A 26,606-nucleotide genomic window follows, 5' to 3' on the forward strand; every position below is an offset into this window, starting at 1 on the left:
CTGTTACAGCTAGTGCTCGGATTCCCAATCTATGACCATGAATGTTGGGGCGGTCATAAGTGCCAATGGGTCAAGCTGCTCGGTGTTGGTTTTGTGGAACATTGTTAGCTCCATTGGCATCCACATCATTTTGAGGTATGTCTCCCATATCAGTATCCAATCTCTGCAAGTGAGCCTGTTGCTCTTTTTCTCTTCTCTTTCTAGCACACTCTCTCTCTAAAGCTTTGATGTCTGCAGCTCTTGGAACTAGGTTTGATGGACCCCTGCTCCTCAAGTTCATACACCTGTAAATTAAAGTGAGGTGAAGAAGGAGAATCAGTAACAAAAGAAAATAAAAATGACTTAGTCTCAAGCAAGTGACTAAATCTCAATTTTCAAATCTACTATGAATTTGGCAACGGCGCCAATTTGATGTTAGGAGTTTTCAAGGCTCCTAAGACAAATGATGTAGTATAAAAGATTGTCGAACCAATTCTAAGGGATTCAAAGCACCGAGAATGCAAGTACGTACTTAATCTAAGTGCAACCAATAATTTGGATGGTTTTAAACTACTGCTAATAATAGAATGCAATAACAGAACAATAAAACGATAAAAGAAGTGACTTTCTTTGGTTATGATAAAAGAGAACTCATGGGTATAGGAATTAGACCTTGGGTGATCAAGTTTCGAACTAAGGATGGCAAATGATCAATCAAACTATCAACCTTAAGCTTAGACACAATCTTAAACAAACTATATGTCTAGATGAATGTTCATTTACTAACATATTTCAAACATCAAATGTCTTTGGTTGAATAATATGAAAGGAATCATTACTAACAAGTCTATTGGCTATCTTAACACCTTTAACAACAAATGTCTTTGGTAAAGTATGTTAAAAGCTTAGGAGAGTTGTCCCAAGCATTTCATCAAACACCTTGTGGGTGGGAAATGCCTAAAGATCAACTTTTGAGAGGCCAACTCAGAAGATGCATTATGAATACTCTACTAGCAAGAAATAAGGAGGATCTACACTATAACGTCCTAGATCTAGCCTAATCACCCTTAATCTCCCTAACCCATGAATTCAAGAGTGGATTACTCACTACTATTCATGATTCCTCTTAAACCCATATTGAATTTCAGATTAATCATGTAGAGAAATACAGAAAATAGATATGAAAACAACATAATTGCAATAACAGAAAATCAATTGAATCAAGAGATGAACTTTCCAAGAGGTTTTTGGTGGTTTTCTTAAGATCAAAGATAATTCGGCCTCCCCTGGCTTACAAAAGTACTTAAACATAGGTTTAGAAAGTGTAAAAACGTGCATAATGAAATGACCAAAAGGCCCTTGAGAAAACATGAATTCGAGCAAACAATAGGCGCGCAGCGACCTCCAGTAGTCGCTCCGAGAGGTCGCTCCAGGCTTCGGGAGCGACCTGGAGGGGTCGCTGCGAGACGTCTCTCCGGGCCCGTTTTCGTGTCTCTGAGCGATGAAAACGCGAGCGACTTCTCCGCGTCGCTCTGGTAAGGTCGCTCTGATAAGTCAGGTCAGAGCGACTTGACGGTGTCGCTCCGGGAGGGTCGCTCCCAACGCTCTGCTCGTCCAATGATCACCTTTACACCTCTTTTGAGCTCCAAATACACCCAAATGTCTCTGAGAACTCCATGCGGTACTCCAATACCTAATAAAGACTTATGTATGCAAAATGCAACCTAAACATGGCTAAATCCTAGTCTATATGATCAAAATGCACATGGGTGAGTGAATAACACAATGAAAATATGCAAGATATCATGTTATTGCCATCGGGAATAAGCATCCACTCGGGAAGCCTATAAGTCATCGAAATTGGTATTTTGATTGCGAGGTTGTATAGGCTTCGGACAATTCGTTCAAGCGAATCGAAGGTTTCCGACGTTCGCACGATAGCTGGAAAACCAAGATCGTTTGTCTTCCTTTCAAAGCGCCACTCTCCATTTTGATGAAGATTCCAAGCCCCGTGAACGACCCTCAGAACTTGTCTAGAGTTCATCTACAGAACAAATTAAAGAAAAATTTGGTAAACGATCGAACCCTAAAACAATAACCCATATTAACGACAAACAAATTTAGATCCGTTAAATAAACGACTTCAAAATATTTTTAAGGAATCATAGATGTAGATATCTATAGAAAAAAATAAAACGACCCATAAATGTGGTCCTACCGACCGTTTGTCGGTGTTTTGTAGCCCTAATAGATTGTAAAGTTAAGACAAACCTTTTCCGTGATGTTTGGTACAAACCGGATAGATCCGATATTGTTCTTGCCTCATCTGTCTTGCCGGATGCTTCTATATATAGCAAAATGTCTTATTGTGCAAAATTGATTTCCGAATTAAATGTATAAATAAATCTGCAAAAACTATATGTCTCATCGCCATTAATGTTTAGCCGGCTACATCCTGTAGTTTTAGATATCATGATGCCCGACGTAAGCAGACAAGCCGAATCTGAATCACTCTGCCCCGTAAAATTCCTGTAATTTCTGACATTTCACGCGCCTCCAATTGCTTACTCTACAGACGCTCAGGAGAAGATCGACATTTCACATGTCTCACGTATCCATTTACTTAATTTTGAAATGTTATAGTTAGTTTCCTAATTACCTGATTCTTCGTGTATATTGATCATAATTTCTCTTTTAAAAAACTACTAAAAGAATGTAAAACACAAACTAACTACTTAGCATTTTATCCAAAACTAATTATAGAATTAAGCATAATTAATTCAAATTGCATAATTCAAATAATCTACAAACTAGACTATTTTTTTGTGTATACATACAGAAAAGGTTAATTTGGGTATATATAAAATTGTCGAAAGATAACTTTGTAAAAACTATGTCATACCAAATAAGGAAAATATGTTTTGTATTTTTTTGTTTCCATATCCAAAACATCAATTTTGTTAATATTGGATTAGATTGGGTATTAGATATACTTATATGTGTGATATAATATTTTGAGTTTTTCTTGGGTTTATCTTCTAGGGTGAACCTACTAAGTTCACCAACCAATAGGATTTAGTTATTTAAAATTTAATATCTTTTTAAAAAAGAAAAAAATAATAAAAATTTGTCAAGTTTTATTATAATTTTAAAATAAATAAAAATAAGTTGTAATTACCTAAGATATTTTTTTTAATATTGTTAACGCTGTCACCAAAACACTAAACCTAAATCTTAAACCTTAAACCCTTAGGTAAATTCTAAATTTTTGGATAAATACTAAACCCTAAATCATTAATATTAAAAACTAAATCTTAAAAACTCTAAATCCTAAACACTAAACCCTAAACTCTTGAATAAACCCTGAACCCTTGGGGATTAGGATTTACCCCAGGGTTAAAGGTTTATGATTAAGGATTTAGGGTTTAGTGTTTTTATGATTTAGTTTTAATGTTTGTGATTTAGAGTTTAGGATTTACCCAAGAGTTTAGGTTTTACCCAAGAATTTAAGGATATGATTTAGGGTTTAGTATTTTGTTAACAACTTTAACAATATTAAAAAAATTATTTTTATAATTATTATTATTTTTATTTACTTTAAAAGCATAATATAACTTGATAAATTCTTATTATTTTGTTTTTTTTTTTAAATATTAAATATTAAATAACAAATCCTATTAGTTGTGAACCTACGTGACTGAACCAAAAAAAAAACTCATTTTGAGTACTACTTGCAAAATTTATTTAACTTGCATGAGTCGATCACATCCCACTATTAGAATAAGTCTCCATCAACACTAACAGCGGAATCCATCAACACTAACAGCGGAACACGTGACATGCATTCCTAATTATACAACAAAAAATAAAATTTTACAAATTTCAATAACATAAATCTCAAATCGCTGACAAACCACTAGTATACATGGTAAAGCTAATATGTGTATAAAACTACTATTGCCGACTGATTTTATAAGTGATCTTTTTATATATTTTTCACGACACGAGTTATCCCTTTTACCATAACTACTTAGATGATATATATACCATGGGTTTTAATAGTAATGATCATTACAAATGCATAACAAAAATACAAAGCATTTACTTTTTTTATAACAAAACAAATAGTTTTAATCAGTTTTATATAGTATTATAAAGGTTATAAGAACTTTAATCAATTTTTAAAAAAATATTATAAGTTTTCTGGCTTTTTACCGGGTTAACTTGTGTCGATTCACTGATTAATAGCGGGTTTTGGGTTAATCGGATTTTTGATTAATAAGTTTTTATTAAATTCAAATTTTATGGAAACATATCAGTTCCTATAATAGAATGTTATATTAAAACATAAGCTATTCTGGATTATATACGACCACCGGATTTACCAATTCGACTACAGGTACGGATACAATATAAGGCCACTGTTTATATCTTTATTCATATATAAACCATATATGTGTATTTTAATTTTTTGGTTTGAGTATTTTAATAAACTATTAGTTCTCAACATTCGGTTTTGGTTTGAGTATTTTAATTTTTTGTGTTGTGGTTCGAGAAATTTAAGAACTGTTTATGTATTTTATGGATTTGATTAGTTTGGTTAGATTTCAGTTGAGTTATTATTTTATTTTTTTGTTTGATTCAATAGAAAAGTTGGGAACCAGCTAATATGCAAAAAAATCATTTGGGTCCAATTCAATTCCTGTTTAATTCTATTTTTTTTTTTTGGATAATTACGGATTTATAGATAAAAATTTCATATAACTTGAGGTTTTGATCAGTTTAAATATCGGATAATACGAGTTGTTTGAATAAAAATATCAAATAATTAGATTAATCTTAATATTTTGAATAAATGTTTTTTGTGCAATTCAGGTTTTGGGGTTCTCCAGTTTATAAATAGTATTTTCGGAAATTTGGTTATTTAAAAATTAAATGTAATTAACTTTTTTAAGTATATAATTTATATTTAAAAAAATCGGGTACTCATTTGGTTCTTGGTTCGGCTTCAATTTTTCAGCCATAGATATATAGTTCTTTTAGTTATTTATGAAATTTAGTTGAATTTTAAGTTTTTCAGTTTGTTACAGTTCGTGGTTTTGAATAAATGTGCTCAAACTTATACATTATCTTAATAGAAATTCATTTAAATATATATTTAATTACGAAACCAAACCCGCGCTTGGAAAGCCCTCTACGCTTTCTTAAACGTTTTTCAATCAAATTTCAATTTTTAAAAGAATTTATCTTTAGTTATTTTAAGAAGAAAAAGGAAACCCAGAAAAAGACATGTAATTTAACTGTGGTATACCCTCGTTCAGAGAAACAATAAATTTAACTAAAATCATTTTCTTAAGTTAATTAAACCATAGTGAATTTCAGCTAAATTAAGATTCAAAAGAGGTTCTCTTTTGTAACTACAGGTTTACCTATTGGTGGTTATAACTTATAACTATTTTTTTATCTCTTATTGGATTTAATCCAATGGTTATATAATATATATGTGAATGTGAATAACTGAAACCAAAAATTCGTGGGCCACAAGTAGTTTTACCTCCCATCATATATAGACCCTCCTGCTACGACGAAACAGCCCAAACAATGCATAAATATACTGCATTCATCACATAATAAGTACTCCACCGACGATTTCGTTTGTGTCAACTCTAGTAATCTCCTGACGTTTGAATAATATTTATACACTCAACTTCTCTTTCTAATCCGTTAACTGGATCTAGTTGTTTCTAATCCAAAACTGGATTGATTGTTTTTTTTTTGGTAATAATGTTAAAATATCATACCAAGGTTTTTTCAGTTTACATGATTTGTGGAAACCCACTTATTTGGAGAGGAAAATACAGGGGAAACAAGAGAAGACAACAAGACAAAGAAACAAAGAGCAAGCTATTACAGTCCGGAAGGTAGTAGCGAGAGATAAACCTGCAGCAGAGTAGAGGCAGGTGTCGGAGGCTGGGTGGAGATGAGGCGGTCCCGAAGGAGGCGATGGACTTGAGCTTTGACGCCAGCTTCAGTCGAAGAGGTCTGCTGGAAGATGCGCAGGTTCCGTTCCCTCCAAGAGCAGTAAGCGATTGCCTGCAAAAGAAGCTTTAACACGACCCGGAGGCCTGGTGTGTCTCCAACCTGACGAAGAGACAGGAGAGAAGAAACCGCATTGAGAGAGGAAGGAACAGAGAGTCCATAGTTGCCACAATAGTGCTGCCATAGGCCCGCTACGAAGGAGCATTGGAAAAAGAGATGCTGATGAGACTCAAGACCCTCAGAACATAGCACACAATGCAGAGGAACATTTATTCCCCAAGCGCTCAACCTGTCCCTGGTAGGCAGCCTTGAAAGAGTTACCATCCAAGTAAGAAAACAACATCTGGGGATCCCTTCCTTGAACCATACCAGAGAGTACCAAGGCACAATGGAGGCGGACTCCCTAATAGAATTCCAAGTTGCTTTAACAGAAAACTTTGGTACATAATGACCCGCTCCATTGCGCCATAAGAAACTATCGGCTCCACGATCCAACGATTGATTGTTGAGCTTGATACAAAACTAAAATAGAACTGTAAGTTTAATCTCAGATTACTATTCTTGCATTGATATAAGGGAAAATTCCATATTAATACACAACTTTAATTACTATTTCCAACTTAATACACAACTTTTGAGAATGACCAGAACAAAACACAAACTATTTTTTTTTTTTTGCTCTTTTAATACTTCTACTAAATCCCGTGTATCCATATTACATTGGCTCGTTAACGCCATTATCAAGACGGTCAACATCGTAACATACTCGTTAATTTCTGCTGTTTAGCACTAACCCATGGTTAATAAACTAACTACCCTTAAGCTTATTATTCTCAAATGAAACCCTAATTTATCTTCATCGATTAATAGAGAGAGGAAAGAGATTCAGAGAGAGAGGGAAAGAGATACAGAGAGAGATGATCAAAGCCAAAACTCGGGATGTAGGTCTAAAGAAAACTGAACTTGTGACCATGAAAGAATTAAAAAACGTTGTTGCCGTAATGTAAAAACTACAAGTTGTTTTTCATATTCAATAAAAATCAGTTTTTGTAATACTGTTTTCTTTCATAAAAACAGAGCTTTGTGTGTCTTGTTCAAGAAGAAACAATATCTTCTAACAGCATTTGTGACAATGGAGTTGTTTCTGTGATTGTCCATGGCTTAAAGTAATTAGTTGTTGTTCTTATGTGCTTGTCTTGTTAGTCATGTCTGATTGTGGTATTGTTTGTGTGGTTAGTCGTATTGTTTCTCTCAAGATTTTGTATTGTTTTGTGTTTATATAAGCAGACAAAAGCTTTAAAAAGCTTAATAACTTGATAAATAACCAAAGACAACTTTATCCTCCCATTGATGACCACTTGCAGCTTTTTCCTGTTTTTCTCTAATTTCATTCTCATTCATTTCTTCTTCATCACTGACCTCCTCTCTATTTTCATCCTCACTCTTCTCATCCTCACTCTTCTCTTCATCCGCATTCTGACCATAGACAATGTACAAATCAACTTCACCAACAGCTTCAGTTTCTTTACACAACTTCCTAATCTCGGTATCTTTGTCTGTGTATATCGATCTAGCCGAAGAGATATTTTCTTTCACTACCTTATACCAAACCTGCTCTATCTTACTTTTGATTCCTCTGTCTGATATGAACTCCTCGAAAACTGACCACGTCAAGAGATCCGGGTCAACAAACAAATCTCTAACACAAACTCCACCACTGTAAGAGAACTTCTCTTTTCCGTATGACATAGAACCGCCATAGCGAATGTTCATCTTCAAAGCACCATCAATGACACTGTAAAAACAAAACAGCAACTATGAGTGATTCTCAGAAAGAATAACAATTGTAAAAAGAAAAGGTGATCACGTTTGCTTCTAACTCTTACCTCATCTTTGTATTCGTAAGTCACTTTCTCGCTGAGTCTACACTACGATGACGAACATTTCGACAGGCAATCGATGATTTGTTTGGTGAAAATCAATGAGAAGTTTTGAGGAAGTTAGGGTTTTCGATTTGAGAGGATAAAAGGGTAAACAAATCGACATCATTTAAGCTTAAGGTTAGTTTATTAACCATGGTTAGTGCTAAACAGCAGAAATTAACGAGTATGTTACGGTGTTAACAGTTTTGATGATTGCGTTAAGGAACCAAAGTAACATGGATACATGGGCTTTAGTAGAATTATTAAAAGAGCAAAAAAAATTAGTTTGTGTTTTTTAATGGGCACTTTTAAAAGTTGTGTATTAAGTTGGAAATAATAATTAAAGTTGTGTATTAATCTGGAATTTTCCCTTGATATAATTGTCCATTTAGAATTTGAATTTCCCACGTCAGTCTGAATTATCAAGTAAAAAGGATGAACAGAATCAGAACAAATATGTCTAGTCAACTTTCTGTATGGTGGTGGTGGAAAAGAGAATAAGATTCAGATACTTATCATGATATAGGAGTGATTGCCAGAGGGAATCGTATCCACCACCTTTTTAAAACAAACACTACAACACCACAAAAATTGTGTATATATAGATACACCAGGAAGCTTTTAATCACTCAGCCATATAAAATAAACTAAGACAAGTATATATAAGAAAAATGCTTGACACACTTATCGGTGGGCACGGGCACGGGTTCGGCCATAAGGATCACATAAGCAGTGGTTACGGCTTCGAGGGGCACAATGAGTTTGTGTCTCATGAGGACTCAGAAAGGAGCCACTTCGATCGTCAATCCCGCTACGACCACCAAATGAGGCTACCGGCTAACCACGGCCGTCCACCCATGGCTCGCATGCCTCCCTGTGATGAAGAAGACTCAGACGATGATGAGTTCATTAAGAGAAGCCGTAGCCACCACACTACTGTGTTGCCGCATCACCAACAGAAACCCCATATGAACTTCATGCCCCCACCTCCGTTGTCTCAGCCTCACCACAACGTAAGCTATCTTCTCTGGTGTTGCAACCTTACTAGTCATGTTACGTTGAATATATTCTTTCCAAGTGCCTTGAAACATTTTAAAAGAAAACATGCACTATGGCCGTTTGACCGTGGTGACACAATGAAAACATTAGTACACACCCTAGCAAAAAGGTTGCATGTTTTGTTGGTATCTTAAAATATTTAGAAGTACAGAAACTTAGAGCTTTATGATTGATGTTGTAGTTTTAAGGTTTTTAAAAAAAAAATTTAGTGAACAGTTTGCTATAGTTTTAGATTTTATTGGTATATAATTACTTTAATGATTTTGAAAGCACTAAATACTGAACTGTAAAAAGTTAGAGAAGGATTGGTTCATATTTAAGATATAGAAAGAAATATTGGCTGTTAACCCCGTCCAATCGACTCCTAAGATGCTGAATTTTGTTCAGTAATTTTATCTGTATATATCTTGGGATTTGTTGTGATATGGTAAGCCGTATGCAAATGCACTAATTGTCCACCCTAAGATACTGATTTAGAACTTTTTTTATATGGTTTCTCACCACTGGTTATCTGGTTAATGATGATTTTGAAGGGAAAGATGGGTAATGGATGGCAGGGAAGGCATGAAGATGGATACCATGGCGGGCACGGGATGCAGCAGCACGGTGGGCATGGGATGCCACATCACGGTGGGCATGGGATGCCACATCACGGTGGGCACGGGATGCAGCAGCATGGTGGGCACGGAATGCAGCACCACGATGGGCACGGTGGGCACGGGATGCAGCACCACGATGGGCACGGTGGGCACGGTATTCAGCAGCACGGGACGCACGGGATGCAGCACCACGATGTGCACGGTATGCATCAGCACGGGGCGCACGGGATGAAGCACCAGGACAGGCTTATGGGTCCTCAGATTCCACCACATCATGTCTACATGAACCCCAACCATGGAAGTGGCAGTGGCCGTACAGTAATGGTGAAGGCTTCGGAGAACTGGCGAATGAGCAAGAGCACCGGCGGCCACCACAAGGTAGGGTGGGGGAGTAAGGGACTCTAAGTGCACCACAATACTCTGCCGGTTCAAATAAGAAAGTAATGATTATATATCCTAAATAATAATTTTATAAGATGTATGTGTGTGATGTTTCAGTAACGTACCAAAACCAAACGCTTGGACTCTTAATAAAAAATGTTTTCGTTTCATGAACTTATGATTGTTAGGGGGTGTTGTTGTTGTTGCTTGACTTAAATAAAATCTTGTCGTTTCATGACCAAAATTTGAACTTTTTTCTTCTGGTAAAAGCCAAAATTTTAACTTTTTGGGTCAAACTTCAAATTTTAAAAAATTGTTGAAATATGTTTGGCCTCAATTCCTTTTCCGGCGGCAACCTATTTACGTCGAATTCCATTTTTTTCCTTCATCATAATTTATATACCCTCTAATCCCAATAGATGAGTTTGTATAACAATCATGGTAATGTTATGAGAATGGTTGGTGATGTTCAAAAATATCTCAACTAATGAAGTCTTCACAAATCAGATGCATCAAACACCAACCCAAAAATGTGGCTCTTCCATCATTGCAAGCATTGGATGCAATTTTCATCAACATGATTGATAGAAACAATTCCACAGCGGATATAGGCCTTAGATTGAAACATATCCACAAGTATTTTCCTATATTCTATATTAGTTGCGGTCAAAACACGCCATTTTGATCAATTCATGAAGGCATCTAGTGCCTCGAATAACCAACCGGTACTCTCGTTTAGCGGTTTTTTTTGCCTTTGGAATATTTACCTTATCAACTATCCTCTAACCCCATGTAGCCGACCATTTCAAAATCATTTATGTTTTTAGGTACACATTCTTAGGGTGGTTACTCGTTGAGCATTGAGAAGGTTAGTGATGTTCTGTTTTATGCTTCAGTATATCTCGTGTCTGGAAATAACCCATTGTTAGCTCTTTTTTGTAGCATTGTAAGCTCTTTTTTTAGCTCAATCTACTTGAATTCTTCACTGGGTTTTAGTAAAGTATTATACATTTTTTTAATCTATGAACCCATTGTCTGCCATCGATTGGATAATGGTTTCTCAATGCTATAGGATCTTATAGAAACGTTACAATGAAATAGAACAGTAAGATCATGCTCTAGATCATGTTACTTGAAGGCTATTCTCTGACTTGGTTTCTTTCTTTTCAGGATGCTGGATATGGAAAATGAAGAAGAACTTGAAAGTTCTTGTATGATTACTGTGTTAATTTATTTCAACACCAAGAACTGATCTAGATTTGATTTAATTCAACCCTAACACATTTCTAAAGAAGGTAGAAACACTAATCTTGATCCATGCTTGGATGCAACCCCACCAACTGATGTTCTCCTCTTTAACCTTCTCCTTTTGGTGATTTCCTTGATGGACAAGAAATCCCAAACCTTCCTTAATCTCTCCTTTTGATAATCAGTATTGTTGTTTTGTGTGTTTAGAGAGACTCGTTTTCTTACGTACATAAAAGACAATGCACACGAGGCTTTTATATTAGTCAAAGGGTTGTGTGTTGCAATACAACTCTTCACAATTATAATAACCGTAACACACGTATACTGATATATATTATATACCATTACTTAATGTATATAACATATATGCATATAATTATGAGATTAAAGACATTTATGAATATAAGGTAAAGCTGAGGGTTATCAATACACCCGGATTCTAACTCTTTAATCGAAACCGATCCATCACGGTATCATCTTTTATATTAGAATCTAAAAACATCAATATATGAACTTGAACTTTATATTAAACCAATAGATACATAGGTCACATAAAATATAAAATATTCTTACATTCTCCCACTTGACCTTTGTATCGACTTAAGGGTTCAATAACTTTAATGTGCACTTTTCTATCAAGTTCACTTGATCTTTACTAAAATCTGGATTGATCGAATCATGGCGGTTGTATGCCATTAAACGACATAGTCCCTTCCATGTATCACAAATCAATTCTAATTTTATATCAATCCTTATATGAGAAGAACTTTTATTTCTCAAACCAACCATATGTTATCTACAAACCATAAGTGTATACACATACTTTAATGATAACATAATAAATAAATTAGAAACATAACTTTATGTGAATTCTCAGTGTCAAATACATAATGAGCATCCCATAACTAAAATAGCAAAGCCTTATCTATAATACCCATACGTTCTACATGGCCATTGAACGCCTTGGGTGGTAAACCTTTAGTTAGCGGATCCGCTACCATCTTGTCCGTCCTTATGTGCTCGAATGACACTCTCTGTTTCTGAACTTCTTCTTTGACAGACAGGTACTTTAACTCCATGTGCTTAGCACCCTTCGAGTACTTGTCGTTCTTTGAAAAGAAGACAGCTGCAGAATTATCGCAGTAAATTCTCAGCGCCTTGGCTATAGTGTCGACAATCCGAAGCCCTGAGATAAAGTTCCGCAGGCATAGTGCATGAATTGTGGCCTCAAAGCATGCCACAAATTCAGCCTCCATAGTGGAAGTAGCAATGACAGACTGCTTTCCACTCTTCCATGATATTGCTCCCCCAGCTAATAGGAACAAGTAGCCAAACGTCGATTTTCTGCTATCAACGCATCCGGCATAGTCTGAATCTGAATATCCAATAACTTCCAGCTGATCAGATCTCCTATATGTAAGCATGTTCTCCTTGGTGCCTTGCAAGTACCTGAGAACCTTCTTTGCAGCTTTCCAGTGGTCCATTCCGGGATTACTTTGATATCGACCCAACATTCCAACAGCAAAGTTGATATCAGGTCGAGTACATGTTTGAACATAGTTCAAACTCCCAACCACCGATGCATAGGGAATTCTTTCCATTTCTTTCCGCTCCAATTCATTTTTAGGACATTGCATTTTACTGAACTTGTCCCCCTTCTGAATTGGAGCTATTCCTGCAGAGCATTTCTCCATTTTATATCTCTTTAAGATCTTATTGATATATCCTTCCTGAGACAAACTTAACAGTCCTTGTGATCTATCACGAAATATTTCTATCCCGATCACATAAGATGCCTCACCCATATCTTTCATTTCAAAGTTCTTAGAGAGATACTTCTTCACATCATGTAACATACCCATGTCATTTGCAGCAAGTAAAATATCATCAACATATAGGACTAAAATCACAAACTTACTCCCACTGATCTTAATGTAGATACATCGATCAACAATGATCTCTACAAAACCATATGAAGTGATGGTATCATTAAACTTTATATACCATTGTCGAGAAGCTTGTTTTAGTCCATATATTGACTTTCTCAGCTTACACACCAAATTTTCTTTTCCTGCGACCACGAATCCTTTAGGTTGGTCCATATATACTTCCTCCTCAAGATCTCCATTCAGAAAGGCGGTTTTCACATCCATCTGGTGAAGCTCAAGATCATAATGAGCCACCAAAGCCAAAACAATTCTAAGAGAATCCTTCTTTGAAACTGGAGAGAAGGTCTCTTTATAGTCAATGCCATCTTTTTGGGTGAAACCTTTAGCAACAAGGCGAGACTTGCGTCTTTCAGGTTTACCTTTCGAGTCACGTTTAGTCTTATAGACCCATTTACAACCAATGGTTTTGAAACCATCGGGCAACTCTACTAAGTCCCATACATGATTATCATCCATAGATTTCATTTCTTCTTTTGAGGCATCAAACCACTCTTCAGAATTGTCACTTTCCATGGCCATTTTGAATGAGATCGGATCGTCATCGATGCTTAAGTCACATTCATTTTCAATAGTGTAAACCACGTAATCGTTTGAAATGGCGGATCTTCTTTCTCTTCCAGATCGCCTTAAAGGTATTTGTGGTTCACTATTCTCTTCTTGAATTATGACATGTTCATCAACAGTATTTTCAGCTAGTGGGATTGGCTCATCATTATGTTGTCCTATTGTGTCATTAGAGTCTGATGCAACAATAGGAACAACTACTTCAGGTGGAACTACAGGTGAAGGAACTTCAACCTGAACTTCATTAATGTCCACTTTTCGTGGTTCACCACTCCCACTAGTTTCACCGTTTTCAATGAACCTAGCATTACCCGAATCAACTATTCTCGTACTATGGTTAGGACAATAAAATGTATACCCCTTTGATTTTTCAGGATAGCCAATGAAAAATCCACTGACAGTCCTAGAATCAAGTTTCTTTTCTTGTGGATTATATAGCCTTACTTCTGCTGGACAACCCCACACACGTAGATGTCTTAAACTAGGTTTCCTTCCCGTCCACAGCTCATAAGGAGTCTTAGGAACTGCCTTACTAGGAACCCGGTTCAGCACATACGTTGCAGTTCTTAATGCATATATCCACAAGGAAAGGGGTAATGAGCAATTACTCAACATGCTCCTAACCATCTCTATTAAGGTACGGTTCCGCCTCTCAGCTACACCATTCTGCTGAGGAGTACCAGGCATTGTGTATTGTGCACATATGCCCCTACTTTCAAGTAATTTTGCAAATGGACCAGGACATTGTCCACTTTCATCGAATTTTCCATAAAATTCACCACCTCTATCAGATCTCACTATTTTAACCTTTTTATCTAACTGCCTTTCCACCTCGTCAATGAATATTTCTAGAACATTCACAGACTTAGACTTTTCATGCAGTAGATAGGTATATCCATACCGTGAGTAATCATCAATAAATGTGATGAAATATTTTTCGCCACTCCATGAAGGAGCATCAAAAGGGCCACATATATCGGTGTGTATTAACTCAAGAAGCTGAGTGCTTCTTGTGGCTGGTTTCTTTAAAGTATGTTTCGTCTGCTTTCCCTTAATGCAGTCTATGCATACATCTAAGTCACTGAAATCCAACTGAGGAAGAATTTCATTATTTATTAACCTCTTAATTCTTTCTTTGGAAATATGACCTAGTCGTTTATGCCACAAGAAAGCAGAACTTTCATTAATTGCGCTACGCTTAATGCCTCGAGTTTCAACATTAAATAGGGATTCAGAAAACTTTGCATCAAGGTTGAACTTATAAAGTGAATCAAATAAAATACCACTACCATAAAATTAATCATTTCGGTACAATGTGAAAACACCATGTGCAACCTTAATACTAAAACCTAAATTGTCCAACCTACTAACAGAAACAAGATTTCTAGCACACTCAGGTACATAGAGACATCCTTCAAGATCCACATGACTTCCAGTGTCCAAGATCAATCTATACGTCCCAATTCCTTCTATTTGTGCCTTCATCCTGTTTCCCATGAACAAGTACTGTTCAGGTCCTTTTATGGGCTGGATCGAACTGAATCCCTGTTTAATATGAGACACATGAGTAGTAGCACCAGAATCTAACCACCAAGTATTATTAGGAACTTCAACAAGATTCATTTCATAGCAAACAAAGCTGTAATGTTTACCTTTCTTGTCGAACCAATCCTTCTTTTTAGGACAATCCTTCTTGAAGTGTCCTACTTGCTTACAAAAGAAACACTTCTTTTCCTTCTGGATTTGACTTTGAGGTCCTTTCACGAAGTTTTTAGCATTCCTTTTGCCTTTCCTACTTGATGTTCTTTTGCTGCTACTGGCACTTCCAAGACCTACGAGGTTAGCAACTTGATCTTTCATCTTCCTTAATCTCCCCTCCTCTTGAATTAGCATAGCCTTTAATTCCTTAAAGTTCCATTTATCCTTAATGGTGTTGTAATTCACCTGGAACTGGCTAAATTCAAGAGGTAGAGAGTTCATGATGAATTGGACCAAGAATTGCTCATGTACCTCCATTCCCAAGGTCGTTAACTTTGCTGCCAGATTAGACATGTGCGTCAAATGATCATGGATTGGCTGAGACCAGTCAAACTTCTTTGTAGTTAGCTCATTCATGAGACTTCCTACAATCGACTTGTCAGCCAATTCCGATTGTGAACACTCCTTAATTTTCTCTATGAATTCCCTTGCTTTCTCTGTCTTAGGCATTGATGGTTTAATACTTTCCGCCATCGTCAACCTCATAAGGTTCAAGCTCAGCCTGTTAGATCGCTCCCATCTCTCATAACGAGACTTTTCAGATTCGGAGCTATCTACTGTAATAGCTGAGGGTTCCTCATCAGTTAGTATGGCAGAGTCCAAAGCCATTACACCCAGTGTAAACCGGATTTGCTCGAACCACTCACCATAGTTGAGGCCATTAAACTTTACAACAGAGTTAGCAGATGCAAACACATTTGATGAAGCTGCAAGCATTCATACATGTTTACCCGTTAGTGCTTTAAAACTTTAATATATATTCAGACTAATAGAAACTTTAACACTTATATTTTAAATAACCTTTGGGCAATATTTAAATATAAATACTTTCACTGATGCTAATTATATATTCTATAATATTAATCATATCAAGATTAGTCAAATAAATATGTCATCTTTGGATATACATATTATTCACTATAGTAGAAAATGATTAATTCTTTTCTTATTATTAATTATATTTAATGATCCACCTTTGGGTGATCTCCTAAAATATAAATAATAATTTAATTGATCAATCAAACTTTTATGTCATTTAGCATCCTTGATCAAGATCAATTATAAATTCTATAGATTTTAATATTTGTAAGTAAATAACAAGATCACTTTGGTGACTAACATGTTATAAACTATACAAACATTAAAATATTAATAGGTAAATTTATCTTAATATTACTCCCTCCGTTTTTTAATATAAGTCGTTTTAGAGATTTTTTTATGTTCCAAATTATATGACGTTTTCGGTTTTCTATGTAAAATTTATTAACAGTTAATGTTATATGACCAATGATAATATACATTCTATTTTATTATTGGTTGATTCGTGGTTAGGTAAATAATTAATGATGTTTTTGTTTAGAAAATATAAAAAATTAATGATTTTCTTAATTTGTGTGCACAATTCTAAAACGACTTATATTAAAAAACGGAGGGAGTATGTTATATTTTCATAACATAATTTAATAATTTTTTTTTTTTTTTTTAAACCATGCATGCACACGTTTGTTCCATGACACAACTTCTCATTGCTGACTTTTCATACATGTGTGTAGTAACCGTTAACACGTCCAGAATTTTAACCATAATGAATTAACTATTTCAGTCATAATTATGAATTCAAACGCATTCATGAATCAACGAAACCAGCAATTTATGTTGCTGTAACTTAATTGAGTAAAATAATTAATTCTAACCAATCTTTTTGTAACGGCGCACTACACAAAACCCCTTAATCATGCATGTGCCTTTATCGTGAAACCCAGATTTCACGTTGACACTTTTAAACAATTAAAATTTATGCAGAGATGTGAATTCTTCTTGTCTTTTAACGGAACATATTATTAATTCAAGCAAATAAGGTTACGTCAACGACTACCAGATCCGTGCATAACTTGCAGTTCGATTCATAACCGTAATATACACTTGTTCTCAGACTTGATCAAATGCACTTTAACGGTAAGTACGTTTACAATCTACGCCGTCCAGTTTACGAGAACTTATGTTAACTTTTACATGGATCATAAACACTCTTTAAAATGGATTAAACCATATATGTTCATAACTTTTCCAAACGCCTAATTGGTGAATTAATTAAATCTAGAATGGCTCTGATACCACATGTTAATTTATTTCAACACCAATAACTGATCTAGATTTGATTTAATTCAACCCTAACACATTTCTAAAGAAGGTAGAAACACTAACCTTGATCCATGCTTGGATGAAACCCCACCAATTGATGTTCTCCTCTTTAACCTTCTCCTTTTGGTGATTTCCTTGATGGACAAGAAATCTCAAACCTTCCTTAATCTCTCCTTTTAATAATCAGTATTGTTGTTTTGTGTGTTTAGAGAGACTCGTTTTCTTACGTACATAAAAGACAATGCACACGAGGCTTTTATATTAGTCAAAGGGTTGTGTGTTGCAATACAACTCTTCACAATTATAATAACCGTAACACACGTATATTATATATATTATATACCATTACTTAATGTATATAACATATATGCATATAATTATGAGATTAAAGACATTTATGAATATAAGGTAAAGCTGAGGGTTATCAATACACCCGGATTCTAACTCTTTAATCGAAACCGATCCATCACGGTATCATCTTTTATATTAGAATCTAAAAACATCAATATATGAACTTGAACTTTATATTAAACCAATAGATACATAGGTCACATAAAATATAAAATATTCTTACATACTGTTATCAAACGATTAAGTTAATGTAGTCTACAATGGATTGAAACTTGCTGTAACACTTTGCTAATTATAAAAATTTATGTTTCAGTTTATTTTTTTGGATCTTAAGTCTGTGGAATCCTGATCTTTAGTCAGATCAAATTTCATCTAGGCCACCCTTTAAGCTTGGATCTACAGGTAGTACCGTAGTTGCTTAATAAGCAAGACCACTGACTATAAGAATGCTGATCTGGTATCCGTGAAAAATCAAGTATAGGCCGAACCAAAGAGCCTAGTATCTTGGTGGGTTAAGACCCAATTAACCGAACAGAAGTTCCACAATCTCAGACTCATGGTTTAAAATTACTGATTTTGCACTGTAGTCAGACAGTGTCTGTCATGCATCTTTTTCATTGTCCTTTTTTTTCTTTTTCATGATCGAATCTATCTATACTATTATTTGAGAAATGATTTTGCTTATTTGTCATTTTCTCTATGATATTAAATAATTTTGTTTATTTGTCATGTTTTTATTAGTTTTTGGCTGACTCATTAATTTATTAATTTAATATAATTATTTCCAACTTTTTAATTAGAATTATAATTATTATTCTGATGTTGACAATGATTTGTCATGTTATCCATAATTTTAATTAATTTTGCTTATTTGTCATATTGTTTTATTAGTTTTTGGCTGAATCATTAATTTAATAATTTAAATAATATAATTATTTCAATATTTGTAATTAGAGTTAGAACTATAATTATTATTTCAATATTTGTAATTAGGGTTAGAACTATAATTATTCTGAGTTTGACGGGTTAAGAGCATTTTTTTATTAATCTGAGTGTATCTCAGACCTATGAAAGGTCCACACCAGTTATTTCATAATAATTAGAAAATATCATCTATATAGATATTTGAGCATATCTTATTTTTTATTATTTAAAAAGGAAGTTTCATTTTCTTATGTGCCATTAAAAGGCTATATATTATTATATTTTGGTAAAAGTTCTAAATTAATTTAGACATAATACCAAATATAAATCAATTAATCTGTAAATTATTTTAATTAGTATATTTAAAATAATCAGACAAACGGCTTTGTTTAATACCAATTCTTTTTTGGTCTAAATACTAAGAGGAACAATTCTTATTATTCTATTTTAGAATCATATTTATTATTGGATATTTTAAATCATATTTGTTATTGGGTATGGTTAGTAATTTATTCTTACTTCAAAGCGGCTCTATTTCATTATATTACATCCATATTTCACTTCCAATTATAGTTTATAGTTTAATAGTAGTATAGACAATGTTGTAAGTGATATTCATCATAATATATGTCATATTATAATAATATGTACTTTAATACATAGAACTATGATGTATATTAGTATTCATCTTAATATTGTATTATGATAATTTGCCAACTTTGTGATAGTATGTATATTTTTCATCTTACACTATCAGTGTAATACACTGAAAACTTATAAAATTTCTCAGGAAAAATATAACAAAGTTATGGTTCAAGAAAACACCACTTCTTACAACTACAACAAAGAAAAATTCAGCTTTTAATTGGCATATGTAATTATTATTTTTAGTTTGTACGCAGTAGTTAAGAAGATGTACGTAATCTAACAATTAAAAGCTTTGCTAATAAGGATATAATATGAGATAGTGCAAGACGGCCAAATTTCTAAACTTGAAACTTAAGATACCATATCAAAAAATACTTTAAATTGATTGTAACACGTGATGCAAAATTTAAATACAATAGATCTATGCTAAATTTAAATATTAGTCCACACAAGGTGCGGAAACTTACCTAGCCACCCTCTATTTAAAAATAATTTGAGTTTTAAAATAATTTGTGCTCAAATGAACTTAATGTTACAAAATTTTACAACACAAATGATCAACACAAGAAATTTAGTACGCAAAATCAAACCAGAACAACTTTGATCTTTTACTCATATTACAGCTTTCTTTTTTTGGTTTTTCGTTAGATACATGAAAGACTGAAGCGTCTGTGTACTCCTAAAACTTCGCAAGCATTAGATGAAATTTCCATCAACAACGGATTTTCCTGTTTACTTCACTAAAGTTTTTTTTTTTGGTAAAAACGTTAAAATTTTATACTATTTTCATAGTTTTTACAAAAGTTACAAAGACACTAGTAGCATACAAATTTAAACTAAGCAACACAGGGGCAGAAGAAGAAAGCAACACCTAAAGATCCAAGAAACATTGAACAAACTTAAGACCCTAGAATTAAAAAGCAGAGAAGAATCAGGAACTTGACCGAGAAGAAAGCATTGCCAAATGGGGACAACATCTTTGATAAAACATGAGACCACACTGCAGTAGAAATTGGCTTGCCCGCTAACGCTACTGCAAATAATTGATGCCATACCCAGACAGCTTTGCAGACCTCAGTCGAAAGAAGATCAAACCTCCGAACCACCACCGGCAGCTGGAGCTACGAATTTCTAAAGCTACCTACTGCTACTCGAACCAGAAAACTCCATGAGCGCCCACTGGGTAGTCCCACCATGATCTCCAAAAGCCACAATTATTCGGCTCGACTTCAGAAGTAATGCGAACCATAGCATAACACGGGCGCAGTGAGAGCCACAACCAGATGTCTTTCTTCCAAACCTGCAAAATAGACAAAGGATAGGCCCACCATTGTAGACCAAATTAACCTGTCGTTCTTCCAAACCTGCAAAATAAACCTGTCGTTCTACCAAAGCTACTTCACTAAAGTTGCGGTCAGGAAACTCCACTTTGATCAATTATCAAGGCCTTTAGTGGATCGAAAAAATAACAGAAACTCTCATTAACCATTTTATGTTTGTACATGAGCATAGATACCTATAGCAACTATCCTCTGCTTCCATTGGCCCCAACACCTCACATTTTCCATGTTAAAATCTCGGTCATTTATTTCTGAAGCTAATCAGATGCCGGCATGTCCATCTCGAGATAGGAAATTTGGAACAAATTCATCTCCGTCTACAGTTGTTCCAAATTTTCTATCATATTGTTCCGAACGAATAACAAAGGCATCTTGTTATGTGGGGTTTGTGTCAGTTATTGATGTCTGCGATGAGTACAATAATGAAAGAGCATAGGATAGGTGTTCGAGAATTAAAATTACCCGTTTGAGAATCAAAATCTTACTTCAACATTAAAGAGAGAACTACAGAAAACGGGTTGGTTTATCCAATTTCCAAAAACATTAGACTATCAAAAATAAAAGTTTGATTACGTGACAAAGTATTAAAGTTTAATTATTTTATAAATATTTTACGTGCATTTCTCATCTCGTAATAATATATATATACATATATAATTTTTTTCATACAAACACTTATATAATATATATATTTTTTGGTGTAAATGAATATAAAATATTTATTTCTATAGTAAAGTACATAGTTTGATTCAAAAATATACAACTATGCCAATCTACCAAATTGTATCTCTTAAAATCACTAAACAATTAATTAATTTTACAAAATATAATCTTATGATTCCTCCAAAAAAAAGTTATCATCATTCACCATTTATATTTGACTACTCACATTATTGAACACCTTATTTCTTGTTGTAGAATTTGCAAAAATCGTATACTACATTTTCTTGTTGAACCTTAGTTAAACTACAGTAAAACTCTATAAATTAATACTAAATAAACTCATAAACACAGTAAATTAATAAAAAAAAATTGATCCCAAGTTGAGCCAGTTAAAAATATGACATAATAAGATGATGATTTTTTTTTTAAAACCTATGCAAATATATGTATCATTAAAATCATAAACTAATAATTAATATGTATACATTTTATATCAAAAACAAACCATTATATTATTATTTTTTATTCATAATGAAATTATATTTTTATTTTCTTAATATGTCAATATATTTTGATGATATTTAGTAAAATTTTATCTCAAACCACATTTAAATTTATGAAACATATTTTATATACACAAAATCATATAGTAAAATTCATATGAAAGTCGTATTTTCAAAATTTGAATTAATGTATAATTAATTAATTAATATGTATATAAATTAAGAATTAATATGTATATAAATTAAGAATTAATATGTATACATTTATATTAAAAAACCATTGTATTATTTTTTATATTCATAATGAAATTATATTTATATTTTCTTAATATGTCAATATATTTTGATGATATTTAGTAAAAATTTTATCTCAAACCACAATTATATTCTATGAAACATATTTTATATACACAAAATCATATAGTAAAATCCATATGAAATTCATATTTTCAAAATTTTAATTAATGTATAAACGGTAAAGTTAAATATTTATTTCTATAAAAAGTATATTTTAATATAGAAAATCTAAGAACAAAAACTTTTTTATAAATTAATAACTCTATAAATTAATAAAATAATATAGTTACAACATTATTAATTTATAGAGTTTTTACAAAATTCTTCCATTTTATTTATTTATAGGTTTGAGTAGTTTTCGGTTGAGTTTTAGACAATTTATACATAATTGTTTTCAAAGTTGTTCATAGTGCTCGACTTCGATTGATCGCCAAATTTGATACATAAACTAAATTAATATCAATAATTGAAACCATACTAGAAAAAACTTAATAGATGGAACAATACTGGATTTATTTATATCTGTTATTATGCTTCCGTCAGTATTTAGTCCATTTGGATTTGAATTTCCACGTGAATTGGACTTATCTATTAAAAAAATCAGAACAATTATGTCTACTCCAACGTTGTATGGTGGTGCTAGAAAAGAGAATTAGATATAGATAATATCATGATATTAAGATTACTTAATTACCAGATGGAATCGTATCGGACAGTATCGTAAATTGATGAATACCCACACTACAATATTTGTATATAAATAGAAACACCAGAAAGGTTTTGATATAACTTATCCATATTAGCCGTGTTCCTTTGTTAACCGCAAGACGCTCCCGCTGCGGCAAGAAAAAGCACGGTGGTGATGATCAAAATAATAGAATCTGAAGCTAAAGTAACCGCCAACGATTTCCGGAGACACAAAAAACTTGACGCCGGTGCCGCTAAAATTTTCAGCGTCCCTTCTACTGCCCCTGCGTCATCGGTGTTGCGTGTTGTTGATCGCCGCTGCGGTCATGGGTGTTGTGTGTTGACGTGATTCCCGTTTAATTTTTGGTCGCTGCCGCTGCGTCTTGCGGCTAAGAAACGAACACGGCTATTAAAGAAAACTAAGAAAAGTATATATAAAGAAGAAAGAAAATGCTTGGTTTACTTTTCGGAGACAACGGGCACAGAAATGGCCGCAAGGATCCCAGAAGCAAGACCTAACGCTGTGATGACTCAGACTCAGATTCTGACTTCGAGGCTCCGCCTGAACACAAGGTAAGCTATCTCTTTTGGTATCATGATCTTACTAATCATGTAATGTTTTGTAATATATTTACATAGTAGGTGTTCCTTTTTCGTCATCCTATGCCGGTGGCCGATTCTAACTTAGAGAATTACACAGGTTTCGAGGTCCGTTGGTGATGTGTCAGAACAGCTAGTGCAACCACTTGAAATAGCAACAAAGATGGTGCTAAACCCAGTAAACTTGCTCTTCTCTCCTCTCAAGGTGTTCTTAAACCCCTTTCTAAGATTTTTGTTATATAAATAGAGGATTCTTATCAATATAATTTGGGATATGATATGATAAATCAAGTGCAATTGCACCTATTTTCTATCTCATGAAACAATTTTATAATTTTTGTATTGTTTTCACCATTGATAATTTAGCAGGGAAAGAAGGGTAGGCAGGGGCAGCACCACAGTGGCCAGAGGATGCAGCACCAAGACAGGGTTATGGCTCCTAAGCTTACACGATATTAAGGGACTCTGACTGCACCCAAATACATTGAAATAAAAAAAATAATGATTATGTATCTCATGAAATAAAGAAGCTGTAGTGTATGAACAGCTATTAGTATCGTAATAATACCAAACATGGGACTCTTAACAACAACAAAAATATGGTCTTGTTTCATGAACTTGCAATTGCTATGTGGAGTGTTGTTGCTGCATGTGCTAAATAAAAACGACATTATCCGTTAAATTGATTGTCCCATTCACGTGGAGGGATTGGTTGCACAATATATATCTTTCTCTAGAAGCATTTCTAATCCACCTCTATAATATCATTTAAAAATAAATATACTCCAACTTATTACTTCTTCTAAAATAGAAATTGTTATTTTTCTTTTGTTTATAGGAGAAAAAATAACATTACTTTATTTTTATTTTATGTTTAAATAGTACTATTTTAGAAAGAAAAAAATACATTAAAGCAAATCATGTTTTAAAGAAATTTTTTTAAATGAAGTCACATATTTATTATAGAATTCATCTATTTTTGAATAAAAATAGCAAAATACATTAGAGATAAACTAAAAGCTATAAATTAAAAAAAATTTCCTTCAATACCACTTTACTTAATTTTGAGATGATGTTGTCGACTTAAACACTTACCTCCAACACTAATGTGAAAAGGTACTCAGATGAGAAACTTTGATAAACCCACAAAAATTCTGAGTATACTGCCAAATTATGTCCAAAATATTATCATTTGTTAAATGTATACATCAAATAAACTATTGTGTAAATACATACCCAACTAAAAAGTTCAAATATCATATATTTTGTTAAACTTTTGGCAAAATCATATATCATCCCCCACATTATTTTAATTTCTGACATGAATATTATTTTATCGAATTTTGATGACATGGATACCACATATACAATATAAAAATAAAAATAAAACAAAAATAACCGTTTATAAAAATGAAAAGTTAAAAAACCTAATGATTTATATAAATAAAATTAAATAGGAAATAAATTAAAATAAATATATTTGCATCTTATATGAGAGTTATATCTTATTCGTAATTTTCAACCTTATTGTTTTTAACTATTTTTCTTAAAGTATATTAGTGTATATGTAACATTCACTCAGCAAATTTAATGATATGACGTCTATGTTGGCAAAATGAGATATAAATTTAATGATGTGACGTCTATATTAGCAAAATTAGATATTGTGGCATATGATGTGGCGAATGATGTATGTTTTAACAGAAACTAGAGGTTGGCCCGCCCGTGGGTTTACACTGAAACTATTCTATACTAAATTATATTTTAATTTTATAAGATATTTAAAATTTTACTTTATACTGAAAATAATAAACATAATCTATTTTATTCTAAAATTATATTATAAATTTAATTAAATTTTGTTGGTTTGAGTTGAAAAGACTACTAACAATATTTTTATTAGAGAACACAAAATTATTAAATTAAAAAATTAATATTTTAATATTTGATTTCTATTTCAATTTGATATAGTTGAAAAATCTAAAGTAAGAATAACTAATATTTTTTATTCTAAAAATATCAGATTTTAATATTATTATAATAACTAACTTTCACGATAATAAATTAATACACCCACTTCCAAGCTAAATCATTTGAAAAACAAATGTAATGTGATACAATTATAAAATGTTATATTTTAAAGTAATATAGAAATAGATTCAATAATGTCATAAATAATAATTAGTATATATTATATAACAACAAATGTGGTTTAAAATATATGTGTGTCTCAGTTTATATTAGATTTTCAATTTATAATGAATTTTCTTTAATTTTTAGTGTTTTACTAATTATTTTTTGTAAAATATTTTAGCATTTGTTGTAAAATATAATGTTTTAATTTTGCATTTGTATTGGTGTGATTTGTAATAAATTTATTCTTATAAACATTTTTCACAATGATTTTTTTAGTTATTTCATTTCCATAGTGATGTGTTCAGGTTGTTAATACAAACAAATCATAATCATCTACTACAGTTGACATTTATCCATTGAAAAGTTAAACTAAACGTAATGTATGTTTTTTAATTATTATAACAATCAGTTAGTTTAATTTTTTTTTCATAGTAGAAAGATTGGTTTTTAGAATGTTAAAGAGAATATCAGTAACATCAACTAAATGAGGATTGCGTTACGAAGCCAGATTTACAAAATTAATGTAATTTAAGTTTAGCGTTACGACTTCAACAATGTTAGATCGTTGGAAGCTAGTAGGAGTAAGGCAATGTGCGGTCAGACCAATTCATTGACTGGATGTCAAATTAGTAGACCGACGATTATAAACAAAGTTGTAAGGTTTTGAGTGTACACAAGATTTTGTGGACTGTAGACCTTACTATTGATGTTTAGTATAGTGACATGTTAATTCCCATTCTATTTTTTTATTTGTGTCTCGCTTAATTCAAATATATTTGTATTTTATGTTTTTTATTTCATGATTAGTGGTAAGTTC

General features: G+C 32.9%; 2 protein-coding genes across 2 annotated transcripts; one reads left to right on the forward strand and one right to left on the reverse strand.

Annotated features, from left to right (window-relative positions):
- Nucleotides 1-5,842: 5,842 nt before the first annotated feature.
- Nucleotides 5,843-8,313, reverse strand: LOC106405362. Its single transcript, XM_013845922.3, has 2 exons — nucleotides 7,905-8,313; nucleotides 5,843-7,813 (listed from the first exon to the last, which is right to left on the reverse strand). Exons 1-2 carry the CDS (start codon nucleotides 7,907-7,909, stop codon nucleotides 7,324-7,326), a joined length of 495 nt encoding a protein of 164 aa, XP_013701376.2. The 5' UTR covers nucleotides 7,910-8,313; the 3' UTR covers nucleotides 5,843-7,323.
- Nucleotides 8,314-8,538: 225 nt separating this feature from the next.
- On the forward strand, nucleotides 8,539-10,153 carry LOC125588622 (histidine-rich glycoprotein-like). The gene is made up of 2 exons (XM_048760155.1): nucleotides 8,539-8,953; nucleotides 9,533-10,153. Exons 1-2 carry the CDS (start codon nucleotides 8,612-8,614, stop codon nucleotides 10,001-10,003), a joined length of 813 nt encoding a protein of 270 aa, XP_048616112.1. The 5' UTR covers nucleotides 8,539-8,611; the 3' UTR covers nucleotides 10,004-10,153.
- Nucleotides 10,154-26,606: the final 16,453 nt, after the last annotated feature.

The sequence above is a fragment of the Brassica napus genome, chromosome C6 (genome assembly GCF_020379485.1).
Source record: "Brassica napus cultivar Da-Ae chromosome C6, Da-Ae, whole genome shotgun sequence".
In the NCBI taxonomy this organism is placed as follows: Eukaryota; Viridiplantae; Streptophyta; class Magnoliopsida; order Brassicales; family Brassicaceae; genus Brassica; species Brassica napus.

Bases quoted from the DNA above. Each gene is read 5' to 3' on its own strand.
- LOC125588622 (XM_048760155.1), top strand. From the start codon at position 8,612: ATGCTTGACACACTTATCGGTGGGCACGGGCACGGGTTCGGCCATAAG. The intron at 8,954-9,532 runs GTAAGCTATCTT...ATGATTTTGAAG, and splicing joins TGTCTCAGCCTCACCACAAC to GGAAAGATGGGTAATGGATG.